At 42.4% G+C, this 15,793-nt stretch overlaps 1 protein-coding gene across 3 annotated transcripts in view; it reads right to left on the bottom strand.

The window, feature by feature from the left end:
- Positions 1 to 15,793, bottom strand: part of LOC115355239 (ELKS/Rab6-interacting/CAST family member 1-like) — a 162,730-nt gene that overhangs the window by 135,526 nt on the left and 11,411 nt on the right. For 2 of the 3 annotated variants that reach the window (XM_030045956.1, XM_030045958.1), the window contains exons 1-3: positions 14,522 to 15,459; positions 12,115 to 12,192; positions 11,661 to 11,816 (exon numbers count right to left, since the gene is read on the bottom strand). In XM_030045956.1, the coding sequence (XP_029901816.1) occupies positions 11,661 to 11,816; positions 12,115 to 12,192; positions 14,522 to 15,025 (738 nt within the window). In that variant the 5' untranslated portion in view covers positions 15,026 to 15,459. Of the gene's footprint in view, positions 1 to 11,660; positions 11,817 to 12,114; positions 12,193 to 14,521; positions 15,517 to 15,793 lie in introns of those variants that run through there. The other variant, XM_030045957.1, reaches the window with a different exon arrangement.

The raw sequence follows: 15,793 nt of genomic DNA, 5'->3' as shown, positions 1-15,793 counted from the left end.
ACCTAAAGTGCATATTTTTTGACATGATAAGAGCTAATAGAGGTTATTACATGATGGTTAGTCATACATAAACTATATTAAATTAATACAATATTACAAAATATGGCTCCTTTTCCTTCCTTCATCCTTTCATATCCTCTGCCCTTTAGTTTATCTCCACTATTTCAAAGCCAAATCCCGCCTTCTTCACCATTCTCTTCTCTTACCATACCTTCATCCTCCCTTCTCTCCTCTTTCCCCTTTCAGCTGATCAATTATTTCTTTTTCCATCCCCCTCTGTCTTTCCTTCCTTTTTCCCCGACTTCTCTCCCTTCACATCAGCATGTTCCAACCCCTGCTATCAATCCATCTCTCCTGCTTTTCCCCCAATTTAATCCATTTTCCGACTCAACCAGCCCTTGTAATCCATTCATCTCGCCCTCCCTCCTCCTCGCTCTTCTTCCAAGCTTTTCAACTTGATCTATCCTTCCTACCCATTCCACCGACGTCCTCCTTCTTTCTCTCTCCGTTTTTACCCACTGTTACGTCTCAATCCATCTCTGCAGTACATTCCCTCTCGCGGGTCCATGCCAGGATAGTACATCGCCGGGCAAAGCAGTTTTGCAGCCAGCTGGCACAGTGGCGACTACTGGCAACATTTCTCTGTACAGTAAATGAAAATTACACGGAGAACGACTGGCTTCAAGCGAACCTAAACCCACGAGAACTGGTCCGAAGATTGAAACAGATTATAACACAGATTCAGAGCTAATTTGGCGTAATGGATTTAGAACTGCAAGATGCCCAATTCATGCCAGGGTGTATCAGTAGTAAGTGCTGAGGTATAATGTACAGCATTTTGCATAATCATCAGAAGAACAAGCACTGACATAAACAAAAAACAACTATATAATCATATGTCCATGTCATAAGTCAGTGTATACAGTGCTATCAAATAATGTCATAAAGATATACATACTGTTAGTTTAGATAGATAGATAGATAGATACTTTATTCATCCCGAAGGAAATTCATTTATAAAAGGTGGGTAGAGTCTATTTCACAAAAAGGCAGATAAACCAAAGAGCTGTTTTACTGTAGAATTCCCACAACACTGACCACATTGTGTTTTAACCCTATAAAGCCATTTGTATCATATATGATACACATTTTCAACTCCGTTTTTCTTTTTCAGTTTAATCAATACTTGACCAAAATACTGTTGTATACCTTTGAACACTTCCCCTGTTCACCCTGGACCATACCATTGGCACTTTAAGTACATATCATATCATACACCAGAAAGGTCGTGTAATAACATATATTTTTATATATATTTTGTTATAGGACTAAATAAAAGGTTCAATTTCAAAAAACTGGAATTTTCTGCCAATTCTTTCATAGTTCAGGCTTTATAGGGTTAAAGCTGCAATAATCATGAAAACATAATTTGTCGGTGAGTCCAGTGTACATAAGAACCATGTACACTCAACCATCAAACTGCAAGCTTTCCCCACATTTTTGTCTAAACGGTCGTCACGTACATGAACCCTCAACAATCTTGATTATTGCTGAAGGTTCTAGTCTTGGTTCAGTTTTTATTTGTCGTTTTCCTGAGAAACGTCCTGTAAAAATGTCTGGTTGAGATTATCTCCCTGGTTCAGAGCGGTTACATCTGTCTCGGATGTTTCAAGCTGCGGATTAGCGGGACCATCGATTGAGACTAAATTTAAACTCACCTGAAGGCCAAACTTACTACAGTGTTCATGGTGGAAAACACACCAAGTTACCAGCCTCTCTGCCTCGTCCTCTCTCACTCGAAGGCCGAGAGAGGAGGGATAGCGGGGCGGTGGAACGAGAAAAAGACAGACGAGGCAAAGGAGGATGAAAATCAATGATGTAAATATGGTTCTGCGTTCCTCCTGATCCCTCCACCTGCACCTCTGTCTCACCGTCATCCTCTTTTCTCTTCCCCCCTTCTCATCCCTCTGTCTGTCCCTCGCTCTCTCATTCCTCCCTCCTCCTCAAGGCAAGAAGCTACCCTGGTGTAACAGGCACTGAGCTCACCTGCCTGTCTAGATTAACCTCCGCTTCCACACACACACACACACACACACACACACACACACACACACACACACACACACACACACACACACACACACACACACACACACACAGAAAGAGGACTTGCTTGGAAGTGACAATAGGTGGAGGAGCATCAAAATCAACTCGGGCGCCGATCACCAGGGAGTGAAACAGATTCTACCCGCAGCTGGTAGGTTTTAAAATTCAACTCCCACTTTGATTATGTCACTGTCCAAAATGTGATTTTACAAATACCAAGGGACTTCTATAGTGTGAGAGCAGTGCATGTAAATCAGTGTGTAGACCCTGACAATTAATACAATTCAGATACTGATAGAAACTCATTATATTGTGGTACCAAAATGTGACAAAAAGTATCATGGGCCCAAGGAATGAATGAATAGTGATGGTTGCTGCATTTTATTCAGCTGTAATCACAAATGAGACGACTCGCCTCTCATTATTTCACAAGCTCTTCATCACAATATTATTTGCACATTACATAACGAGGCCTTACAGAAATCTGATACATGAACAGCCTGTGTACCAGAGAAATGCTGACATGTTGAGTTAAAGGCCCACAAATTTACAGTTTATGTTGATATAGTCACATAAGAACCTATATGTGTAACTTCTATACCAGTATCGTCCAGTATCCAGTTACCTCTGAATGTCAACTTTTCAGAGACTAACAAGCAAGTGTTTTTAACTGTGCACTTTTCAGTGTATTATTTTAGAAAAAGAGATACGTGGTTTTCATTGGACAGCGATGATATGAGCATATATGAAAACAATATATTGTCATGGTGGCTGGTGACTCCTTGCATATAGAATATGTATCACCCCACATTTCCATATGGGACAATATTTTTCATTACTTACATTGCCAGGCCAGTGCCACTGCTAGAAAGATTTTCAGCTCAGAAATAAACATAATTCTCCTCAATCTTACTTTGTTGATGTTTGCTCCAAATCATGAGCTCCATATCACCTACTGAATCATAATGTATCATGAGATAAGCATATTGCCCTGTCCGTACAGCTGAATAGAGAGACTTATTTCCCATGATGATCTAAATAATGTGTCAAAGGTTCTTCCATCCAGACAAGTATAAAGTATGAATTCAGGGTGGAACACTAAAACCTTGTAGTTTTGGGGGAGTTTGGGGGCATTAAATGCTCAAACTTTAACACTCTGTGCATCAGCACCTTTGATCCAAAAGTGCCCACTTGAGGCTTTTCTATCCATCTAGTTTTAGTTTTAGTTGAATAAAGCTTTAAACAAGGGTTAGCAACCTGCTAAAGGACGGGCAGGGTCGACAGTCGGATCAGGGCGGAGACATTTCTCTGTGCTCTGATTTACTCTGGTGCAGGATTTTATTGCTAAATATTTTCAAGAGATTTTAGTTTCAAAATAGTCATTCTGTTCACTCATTGGCAAGGGAAAAAATGCTCTCTCTCTCTCTCTCTCTCAAACAAACACACACACACACACACACACACACACACACACACCTCTGCTCCCTACCTCCACCAGAAGAGCATTAGGTTGAATAATTGAAGAGAATGAAAACAGCGCAGCAGTGAAACTAAAACTGCCACTGGCTGCTACACTTTCCCTAAAACACACATGCATAAAAATACACAGATACACACACACAGACACACACAAGCACGCGCATATACACACACACACACAGATTCAACTTGTAACATCATACCACTGGCAGCTACTTTCCCTAAAACACACAAATTATTGCATGCAAACAGAGACATGCACGCAGATTTACACTTGATATAAATTGAATTGGAAGGTAAAGAACATGCACACACACACACACACACACACACACACACACACACACTTGATGCCAACTGCCCTTAGCACACACTAAGCCTAACAACAAACAAGCACATAACCTTCCTCTCTCTCTCTTTCTCTCTCTCTTTCTCTCTCGCACACACTCACGCACTCACGCAATGCAGGCAATAGCTTTTCCTAAAGTCATGCACACAAAGAAATGACTGCAAGTAGATACAAACATGCACAGTGCAAACCTCACAGAACTCAAACACCAACAATCTCAACTGTGTACAGCTACATGCATGTGTGTACAAATACACACACAAACACACACACACACACATCAACTATGACATCACATGGCTAGCCTGGAGTACAGTCACTGATAGATTGCATCTAGCAGGCCCAGAATCAGACAGACAGAGTGGTTATTGTTCAGCTGGTGCGATTCAGCACCAAGTAGAACAGAGCGGGGAGGGAGAGGGCCGGGCACAGCAAGAAGCACATATGCTGTCAAAATACAAAATGTTCAGACGCACAGCAGTGAGACTGAAAAATATAGTATATAACCTGAAAATGTCCACTTTATGTCTCCATTTGCACACAAAGGATTTTATTCCTAGATGCAATAAAGTGTATCCATTCTGGAAAACAATGCTCCACATTCGTGTCCCATTTCAGCTGTTGGCGTTTTGCTTCAGATTGAAAGTCACTCAGTTTTGCTTTCATATTAGCAATCACTTTGTCAGGTTGAGTGCCACATCTATCATGTAACACATATCACTGTGGCAGGAAACTGCTCCAAGAGCTGCAAATTCAGTTTTTCAAGAGAATATGTGGTTGAAATGGCAACAGTGGCTCCTCATTCCTCCTTTGAGACGATGTCAGAGGAGGAATGCTTTTATGGTTTCAATTGCAAAACTGTTTTGGCTTTTGGTAACAAAGTTATTTGAAGTGATTGAAACCACAAATACTAAATTAAACTTGAGCACTCTAATGTTGTCTTAAATTTCCCCTTTAAGTAGCTTCACAGTTAGAAAACACATTTTTTCCATACTATGGCGACGGCACATACACTTTATAAAGTAGCCACTTTATCAGGTGCACCTGCACGGTCTAATATAATACAATACAAATGCTCTGCCATTAAGTTTTCTGCTGCCTGTAATGCTCAGGTTTTCTTTTTGGCACAGTAATAGAGGTGTTCATTCAATTCTATATTTGGCACTGAGCTCATAGTTAGTGCTGCTGTTGGACTGGACTGCATTTTATTGAGAGCTGTTCTACTATTCTGTCCTCCTCATGTATATAAATAGGGACAAAAATTCAGAAACACCTCTCAATATAATGTAGTCTAGTCCAAGACCTCTGCAAACTACAACCTCAATAATAAACATATAATTAAATTTACACATTCTCCACAATGTCAGCAAAAACTGAACATTATAAAATTTCTTAAAAGGTTGAATTTATGGCAGAGCTTTGCACTGAACTGCATTAGATTGTACAGAAGGATCTAATAAAGTGGACACTAGTGTATATACACTCTATTGACAAAGTATTTGGACACACTTTTTTATCATTTAAGTAAGGTGTTTCATTCAGTCCCATTACCACAGGTGTATAAAATCAAGCACTTGGCCATGCAGTCTGCCTTTACAAACATTTGTGAAAGAATGGCTTGTTCTAAAGAGCTCACTGAATTTGAGCGTGGTGCTGTAATAACAATGTAATAATAATGTAGTCAGTTGGTGAAATTGCTTTCCTCCTAGATATTCCACCATCCGCTGTAAGTTGTATTATTGCAAAGTGGAAGTGTTTAGGAACCACAGCAGCTCAGCCACCAGGTGGCAGACCACGTAAAGTTACAGAGCGAGGTCGCTGAGTGCTGAGGTTCATGGTGCGTAAAAGTGGCCGACGCTCTGCTGACTCAATAACCGCAGAGCTCCAAACCTCCTCTGGCATCAACATCAGCCGAGCAGCCGCATGCAGGCCTCACATCACCCAGCACAACACCAAGCGTCAGATGGAGCAGTGTAAAGCATGCCACCACTCGACTCCGTGTTCTGTGGAACGACAAATCACGCTTCTCTATCTGGTGGTCTGATGGATGAGTCTGGATTTGGTGAATGCCAGGAAAACGTTCCCTGCCTGACTGCATTGTGCCAACTGTAAAGTTTGGTGAGGAGGGATAACGCTGTGGGCTTGTTTTTCTGGGGTCGGCCTCGGCCTCTTAGTTCCAGTGAAGTTCCAGGGAACAGTTTGGGGAAGGCCCCTTTCTTTTCCAGCATGACTGAGCCCCAGTGCACAAAGCAGCTCCATAAAGGCATGGCTGGGTGAGTTTGGTGTGGAAGAACTTGAGCCCCGACCTCAACCCCATCCAACACCTTTGGGTTGAACTAGAACGGAGACTGCGAGCCAGGTCCTCTCATCCAACATCAGTGTCTGACCTCCCAAAAAAAGCTCTTCTGGACAGACAGTTACAGAGTTCACCATCTCTTTGACTACGAATAGGTGGAGGAGGACAGAGATGGCAAGAGTGAAAGGGTGAAGAATAAATGATTGAATGGGTGTGTATAAGAAAGGAAGAAGAAAAAAAAGGGAAGAAATCCAAGTGAAGCTTTACTTTGGCATTCCACACATTCTTTCCTCTCCTCCTTTCCTCCCTTGCTTCTCTCTCCCTCTCTCCCTCTTGCACTTTCTCCTCGCGTGAAAGATTCTACATCCCTGCTGTGATCAAAGAAGTGGAGCGAATTGGGCGAACACACACACATGCACGAGAGCACACGTGCACACACCCACACACGGACTTACTGAGACACACAGGGTGAAACCAAAGCAGGTAGGCGCAGTGACAAAAGGCAGACGGCGTTGATGACAGTATTAAACTGAACAGAACAGACAACCCTATTCAAATCAATAGGCTGGGTAAACCAGGGAGTGTTCCTTCTATTGAATTAAGCTCTATGGTGCATGGTGCAGCTCCACAGGCCCAGATGGAGAGAGAAGAGAAGGGCAAGGGGGGGCAGTGAGGGGGAGACAGTGAGATAGAAAGATAGAGAGAGAGAGAGAGAGAGAGAGAGAGGAGAGAAGGAGAAGGGGGTGAAAGAAATCGTGAGAGGCAGAGTGAGTGAGCAGTAAGAAAGAGATTGAAAGATGGAGTTGTTTTTTGGAAATGGAAAGATGGTGTGTTACGAAAAAGATGACTGGATGAGGGGGATGAAACAAGACAGAGGAAGGAACTGGAAATTAAGATGGAGAAACAAAATCACTTAAAGCTGCATTAGGCGGGATTTTTTAATTTAAAAAATATTCCCCTCTTACGAGCCTAAATCACAAAGCAGGGCTGCAATAGAGAGGATCCTCCCTATTAATTTAGATGGTTTAAAGTAAACCTGTTTGCCAAATGTGTAAGGTAGCTCTGGTGTCAGGTAAGAATAAATCTCCGCCCACTTCCCTGCCCAAGTGTGTGACGAGAAACAGATAAAACATAAAGGAATAAGAGGGAAGGTGCCAGACGGGGCTAAAATAAATGGCACATAAACAGAAATCCTGACAAAGCTTCTTTTTCCTTTAATGCATTTGTTTACAGCATGAAAAATAATGCATCATTTCCTGTGATTTTGTTTCTGGGAAATAAAAAACAGCAAATTTAATTTGGCTTTCAAGAAGTGATTATTATGGAGGACAGGCAGAAGCACCGTAATGGATGCTGAACAATTTGTTTATAGATATTTGATAATAAAGGGAAGTACTAAAGTAATAAAAGCATTGAAAATGAATAAATCAATCCACTGATACGTAGATAAAATTTAAGGGGAAAAAACAAACAAACAAACAAACAAAAACAAATAAATACATTCATTGATTCCATTCCATTTTCTAACTGTATTATCATTGGAGAGACACTGCTGTTTTTATCAGGTGAGTTCAAAGAGTCCTCATGTCAATGCAATTTTTCATAGTGCAAATTTAATTAATAAATTTGCAAACGACTAAATCAGTCAATAAATAGATCAAATAAAAAGGCAACCCAGTCTCCAGAATAAAACGTTGTCATTTTACTTTTCTGCAAACCAACAAATACAGTACATTGAAATGTCAATGTTTATGAACTAAACATACATCGTATATCAACATTTAGACTCGTGGCCAATGTGGTGGAGCCTGCGACATGTGACACGTGTAACCACTTGGTTAAGGAGAGGAAAAGGTTTGTCGTCATGGTTAATGTTAGGAAAAGGTCATGGTTGGGGTTATGACATGTTATCTAAAGTTCATTAATACTAGCTAAAAACGACTCGAACACGGGAATTGAACCGCGGTCTGCAAAAGTCCTTTTGACTGTGATATCCACTTTCCCACCAACCTCTTAAGGCAGTTTTTTACTTGCTTTACACCAGGTGACAAAACTTGAAAATGTGACATTTACACGTATCCTAGGTTTGCAGAAACATAAAATATCACCATTTTCTCCTTGCAACTGCACTGAAAAAGGGGGTTTACAGACTGCTCTAAATGGACTATATTAACTTTACTTTATCCAATCAGAATAAAGGGGGGCGGGATCATGCAGGTTACAGGGAAGCAGTCACATGACCCATCAGCACTGATTTGAATAGCAACGGCTGCTCTTTTGGTCTGAAATGCACTGGAAGGTGACGCACTGTTGGGATATGAGAGACAGAAAAGTGGAGGAGTGGAGGAGTGGAGAAGCGGAAGGGAGGAAGGAAGGAAGGAATGAATGATGGAGGGAGGGAGGGAGGGAGGGAGCAAAGGTGGTGAGGAAATGAGGCTGAGTGTGAAAGAGAAGAGGAGGACAAGTGAGGAGGTAGGCGAGGAAAGAAGGAAGGAGCAAGGAAGGAAGGATAGAGGGTGGGGTTGAGATACCATGTGCATACCACAGCCGGGGCGTGTGTGTGTGTGTGTGTGTGTGTGTGTGTGTGTGTCCCAAAATGACTGGGAGGTAACACACATTCCATTTCTAACACAAAGATGAAGGCAGAAGGAGAGAGAGGGTGGGAAGGTAGGAGGGAGGAAGAGAGAAAGTGAGAGCTGACTCACCATGCAATGACAGAAATAGACGGAGAGAGAAAGAGAAAGAAGGAGAGAGAGAGAAAGACGGAGAATGAATGAGAGAAGACAAAGAAAGGAGCGCAGAGATGAAAAACTGATGAACAGAGAGAGAAAGAGAACGGGAAAAGAGAAAAGTGTGAGAGAAAAAAGCGAGGAGGGAGAAACAGAAATAGGAGAACAGGGGAATGATGACAGGAGGAAATTAAAAGGATGCCTTGGGTTGAAAGAGTGTGATTTGGGTGGAGGAGAGAATGAGAGAGTGAGAGAGCGAGAGAGAGAGGAAGAGAGAAAGAGAGAGAGAGAGAGAGATTTCTCAGCATTAAAGATAAGAAAATATTTTCTTACGTGTCTAAGCATGTCTAAACACCAAGCATGTCTAAACACCATGTGTGTGAACATCGGTGTGTGTGAGTGTGTGTGTGTGTGTGTGTGTGTGTGTCACTCTCTCTCTTCCTATTTTTTGAGTGTGCACGTGTGTGTATTTCTAAGGGCAAAACAGATTTTTTTCTAGAGTTGGCAGCAAACCAACTAGATGATAGATTGTTCGGGTTATCACCTGTTCCTTTGTTCTCTTTGACATTACATCACTTGGAATTAACACACACACACACACTCACACACACACACCCACACACACACATACACCTGACAATGATTCATCTGGCATTTCTGAGGTTCATCAGCCCGTCATCCTTTCCCATAATCAAGTTCTCCCAGTACAGAAGCTCTGAAGGAATACACACAAAGACTCACACACTCCTCCAAATCAAAGCCGTAAATAAACTCAACACAAACACACACACACACACACACACACACACACACACACACACACACACACACTGAATATTCAAGATATTAAAGACACCTTGCTGATATTATATATTGAATTACAGGCCCTCGACCCCTCATTTGTCTCAAAGCTTTAAAAGTCTTGCTTCTCTTCATCTTCACCTCCTCCTTTGTGACCGAAATCCATTTATTACTGGAAATCAATAAAAGAGAAAGGCTTTTATTTTCATTTTCATCAATGAGCTTCAGGAAAAGAGTAAGTGTTCCTTATATGTTGGCTAGGAGCATGTGCTAACGGCTAAAATGTAAGTGCAGCTACTTTCCTTATTTAGGACTGAGTGGAGTTTCTGCCCGCTCTGTGCTGGAAAAGTGACTCGTCCTTCACCGATCTCACAATGACAACATGTGAGTTTTCGCTAAAAGGGAGAAAGTGGGTGCACTCAAACATGTAAATGAGTCACTGTGAAGGAGTGAGTGACTGTGAGAGGATGCGTGCGCCTGTCTGTGTGTAATCTCTTGTATAATATTCCAGCCTCCTGCCTGACTCGCTGCGTCTCCGTCTCCTCCAGATGGCTTCTCGACCAACAGACAGCTGGGAGTCCCCAACCAGGGAGTCCTGTTCATCTGTTCGCCCCTCTTCAGCGCGGCCTTGTAGCAGCGAGACAAACCCACCACAGCGGTCCACAAAATTAGCACTCGGGTTCAAAGAAGGCCACTAGTGGAGGGAAGCACCAATCCACAGGCTGCTGCACCTGATGCATCGCAGCATTCACCAGCTACTTACAAGCCTTCAACATGTTTTACAACAAAAAAGAACAAAACAGGATCACCGAATGACAGCGAAACTTTAAACCAAGCATTGTCCGAGTGTGGTTTTCTGGTTTCTGGTGGCCAGTGATGACTTAAGGAGACATTTGGTTCACTTCCAACTCAGCTTTGAACCAGCCTACATCACGCAGTGTCTTTGCTTTTAAGAAGGATAAACCTGCACCACCTGGGCTAAGCTGTCAAACCAGGAACGGCTGCACGGCAACTAGTCATACACAACTCACAAGACGCCGATTCGCGCAAGACATGTTGTGTCAGTGAAAGAAAAAAGCGTCAGGAGAAATGAAGCAAGGCCTGCTTCGTTGTGCCTCACAGGTCGGATGAAGCGATGTGCCTAATCTGCAAGCTGGTGACTGCAACGTGCAAGGAGTTTAACATAAAACATCATTACGATACTAATAAAATTTGACAAGTTCACGAGTGTAGACCGTGCCGAGGACAGTGGTGATGAAACAATGGATAAGACATATACCCGCCCGCAAGGATGGAGAAAATGACATAAGTACATGTAGACAGGCTGTTTTTCACCGGCTTATGTCTTAAATAAACCTAGACAGGAACATAGGATTGACAAAACATAGGCCTGGGTGCAGTTTAAAAAAATACACTGAGGAAATAAAGGGCCCTGGGAACAGAGATATGCTTCCCTAAAGTGGCTAACAGTGTCGACATATTTACCACTCCGAGCCAAAATTCACAGGCATTTGGCTGGAGGCAGTCTTCCAAAAATGGCCATAACCAAAATATTAGAGAGGAGTCCTCATTCCCTGTTATTTTTTAAAGACTTGATGAGGACTCTGTTACGGCCCAAGATTTCCACTTGTGAAATTTGGAGGAACATCCACTTCTTGATTTAGCTGCACAGAAAGTGAATTGAATTTAATCCCGGGTGACAATCCTCAGTTCCAAGCTAATCCAGAGTAACTGACCATCAAAAACCATGTGCAACATAAACACAGGGACACCAGCACCCTTGCAGAAATGTACCAACCAAAGCCCATGTCCAGTATAGCCACTTAGTGTAGACATGAATGCAGGGGCACACACACACACACACACACACACACACACACACACACACCTTCTTTCCTACCTGTGTTTCGTCCTGCACCACTCTGTACTGCTCCTTCCACACGGCCATCTTGGTGGCTTCGTCCTTCCTCAGCGCTCTCTCTTTCTTCAGCTCTGGACTCCAGAATGTCTTGATGGAGTTCATAGAGGAACTCAGCTTGGACTCCTTAGCCTCCAGCTAAAGCAAGCAAGATAAAACAACCAATATCCTGAACTGTTTTTTTTAAAGTAATAAGTGTTTTCTTTAGGAGTCCACAATGTATCGATGACTCAACTTCGTCTCAGCTTATAGCTTTATAGCAAAACACACGTCCTCATAACAACTTACTTCTGCTTACATTCAGGACTCCACAGTGACTAAATGGAGGAAACAGAGGAACTCAAAACTCCCCCAAAATACAAAATAGCTTAAAATGTTAAAATAAAAGGTACATTTGGCTTTGTCTTTCCTCACAGCTGTGTGTGTGCATCCTTACCTCTCGGCGAAGCAGCTCATTCTCTCTTAGCACCTCTCTTAGCTGTGTCTGTAGGTCTGACATGGCACCTTCCCTCACCTGGCAACACACACACACACACACACACACACACACACACACAGAGACACACCATTTGTGACAGATTGCTGGAGAAATTGAAAGAAAGGAGACTGCAGGAAAAAAAGACTATGCACACAGGTAGAAATATAGTGTAGTAGATTAGTATAGTAAAAATATTATTTATCATTACAGTGAAAATTCCTCTATGCATCTTACTGTCGACCACAAAAACTGCCCACTGATTTGCATACAAGCAAAAGTTGACCCCTGTAATGTTATATCATTTAGTGTCTGCGATCACACTTTACACGTGCTCAAGGAGTGTTTTGCACTGCAGAGAGCTGGTGACAGCAAGTGTTAGAGGTCGCCTGCTCCTGAACACCACTGAAGGTGTCGGTGCTTTGAAGTGAGAACGCTCTGCCAAACAGAAACATCCAATCAAATATTTGTGATCATGTAACACTGACAGGAGAGTTCACATCCAGGTGTATTTGTGCAGTAAATTACTTGCACTTATGTCCAACCTTTGTGTGTGCTGAAGACGCGGTGAACAACATCATAAATTTATTAATAAATTCACACTGAACAAAGTGAAAAGGCAGTTTTGATGCCTCATTATCACAGAAAACTCTTAAAGCAGAAGTTTAGGACAGAGGCAGGCCAAAATGGAGCGATCTACAAGCTCCAGTATTTATGAAAAAGGTGCTCCAATGTTTAATTCATCATGACACCAGAATATCAGTGTATTAACGAATTAAGTGTATCTTGGGGGCATTTTTGTAAATAAAATGCAGAATCTATTTTAATCCTAAGAAACAAACAAGGCGCTGCATTTCATATTTTAGGTATTTAGCTGCTGCTTATCCCTGGAGGGACTTACAATAAATGCAACATTAAAAAAGGTTTAAATTCTGACTTTGCCAACATTACAAGCAGGCAGGCTGTATTAAAGAGGTACGGGGTCAGAGCAAAAGTGTCCAAAGAAATGTAACAAATTAAGAGAAGATTAGATTAGAGCAGTGCTAAGAAACGAAATAAGAGTCAAGGAGAGAGGGAAAGAGGATTTTTTTTAACTGTGTGAGACAGAGATTTATTAGAACAAGAGGTGGGGGGAGAGGGAGGAGGGTGAAGTATTCTTGAGGAGATTGAAGAGCTTTGAGGTTACGGCTGAGGATGAAAAGTGAGTAGGAGGGAAAAACTTTAGTCTATTTAAACCTCCCAATCCCCTAACAGGTCTAATGTAGGTCAGTCAAGGGGTGACTTAAGAAAAAAATATTAACCCTTCTAAACTGGGCTGGAATTAAGTAGAAGAAAAAGATAAGAAAAACTGATGTCTGTGACAAAAAAAAATCTTAATTTATTGTTTGCGCAGTTCAGCTGACTTTTATCTTTTGTTGTTTAATTCAGACAAGATCATTTTACCCTCTTATGTAGATTTTTTTTAAACCATATTTTATGAGTGTGCATCGGCCTCCTTGTCCTTTCACTTCTTATTTTATGCTTATTTGTCAATCAAGATGTAAAGCACCTTGAATATCATGCATTTGTTTGAAAGGTGCTATATAAATAAAATTGGATTGACTGGTAAGAAAGAACAAGATCACCTAAGTCAACAATATCCACATATTCCTTGTGTTAATGCAAAAATATAATTCTTGACAAACAGTACTACATTAATTCAATGGACTGATACTTTCAAAACACTATTCAAAATTATGACTTAGCGACTGCATTACATTGTATTTCTGGTGCCTTTTTGTTGCAGTTGTTTGTTTGCAGCTATCCACTCACTATGTTGCAGTAATGTTATAGTAAAAATACAGGGAGAAATCAAGCACACAGACCGAGAAAACACCACTCTCTCCCATTAAGCTCCATTGTAGCTGCAGCTGCTCTCTATGTCCATCAGGTTTTGTGAGTTTACCAATGCAAAAAGCTAATTACACCATAAAACAAAACGGCACAAGAAGCACAATGAAAATCCCTGTTTTAAACAGGGTGAATGGGTTTTATGGTGGAATTTTCCTTTGAGCCCAAGAGGCAGACAGAATGAATTTAGTTTCTTAATGCTCTTTTCATCAGGGGTCAGAAGTGTCGTAGCTTTATCAAAAGCTCCTGTGTGGTCATATAACATGTAAAAATGTTGAATTACACATAGAGGAAAAAAGTTGGAGCAAGTGCCTTATAAAACTGAATTTTAACATGCGAAACATCTACGAGGCTAAATCTTAATGCACACCTGACCTCGTTTTACTGCACACACAAGCATGTGCAGAACATTGCCAACAGTCAGTTTCAGAGCTGCTGACTCGTCACAGGAAATGTAGAAAACCGGGCAGTCTCTCACCTGTCTCATAGAGTGGGGCACTGTGGCGGCCTGGGACGGCTGGCCCTGCAGATCCCCACCGAACGCTATCGCATCGCTGGCCATGCCCACTCCCCCGCCCCCTCCTCCAGTGTTAATGTTAGGACTGCTACCCATGACGGCCCCCCGGACCCCGTAGGGCAGCCTGGCCCCAGCCCTGCCCAAGGTCATGGTGCTCTTGGGCGGGGTGGGGTTCAGGGCACTGCTCAGGCTGCCGGCGAGGCCCACGGGGTCGTCAGCAGTGTCGGCGAAATACATTGGACCGGTCATGGCGTAAGCGGCGTTCAGAGACTGGATATTCTCCATGGACAGGGTTTTACCGGAGCCAGTGAGGCCGCCGGCGGAGCTGCTGCTGCTGTTTCGTCTGTGTCCGAGCCGCGGGGAGCGGGGGAGGCGTGGGGAGCGGCCAGGACTACCAGACACTGAGCCATTACCGTTGGACCCCACAACGTCCAGCTTGGAGATGGACCGGGAGCTACTGTACATGGTGGCAGAAGATGGGGCGTCAGAAGAATCAAAAATATGAACTTGGAATGACAGCAGTCCACAAAGTCAGCTGGTGTCCTGAGAAAGCTCCCCTTGAAATGTGTGGAGCCCGAAAGGTATAAAGAGCACCGCTCTGTGATGGCAAGCTAGTTAGCAGCAGTAGACTCACAACATAATAAGAAGTGCACAATTAAGGCAGAAAAGGGGCTGGAAAAGATGAAATCACTAGTAACAATAAATGGGAGATGGGTGTGCAAAAAGCTGAAATGCTAAATATAACAACTCAAAACAAAAAACTATCTTTGTCAGTCTTTTACTGTAGTCTGTCTTGGCTTGAAATATCCTGATTCAGTGTTGACATAGCTGTGATCAAGGCCTTCCCAACGCCTTCACTGTAATCCATTGGCTTTGTTGGTGAGCGGTAATCAATAGGACATTCCTTCTGATAAAGGCAGCTAATTAATCCACAAGGCCAGGGATGATGGGATCACCTGGATAAAGACAGAGAGAGAGGAGAGGGAGGAAGAGACACAGAGAGAACAGAATAAAGATTACATGTAAGGTACAAAACTGAGTTTTTACCAAAGTATGTTTTTGATCATCTTACCATTATGCAATATTTATTTACTTCACTGCAATGCAGACAAACACCTGAACGCACCGTGCATGCTTAGCAGACAGCGCCTGCTAAAAGCACCACAGCACACTGAACACCCACAAGTGAAATCACCATGGATCTTCTCATCAGGCATTAATGGTAGGTTATGG

The sequence above is a fragment of the Myripristis murdjan genome, chromosome 23 (genome assembly GCF_902150065.1).
Source record: "Myripristis murdjan chromosome 23, fMyrMur1.1, whole genome shotgun sequence".
In the NCBI taxonomy this organism is placed as follows: domain Eukaryota; kingdom Metazoa; phylum Chordata; class Actinopteri; order Holocentriformes; family Holocentridae; genus Myripristis; species Myripristis murdjan.
The sequence above is the reverse complement of the archived record's forward strand: the minus strand, read 5'-3'. Positions and strand labels throughout refer to the sequence as shown.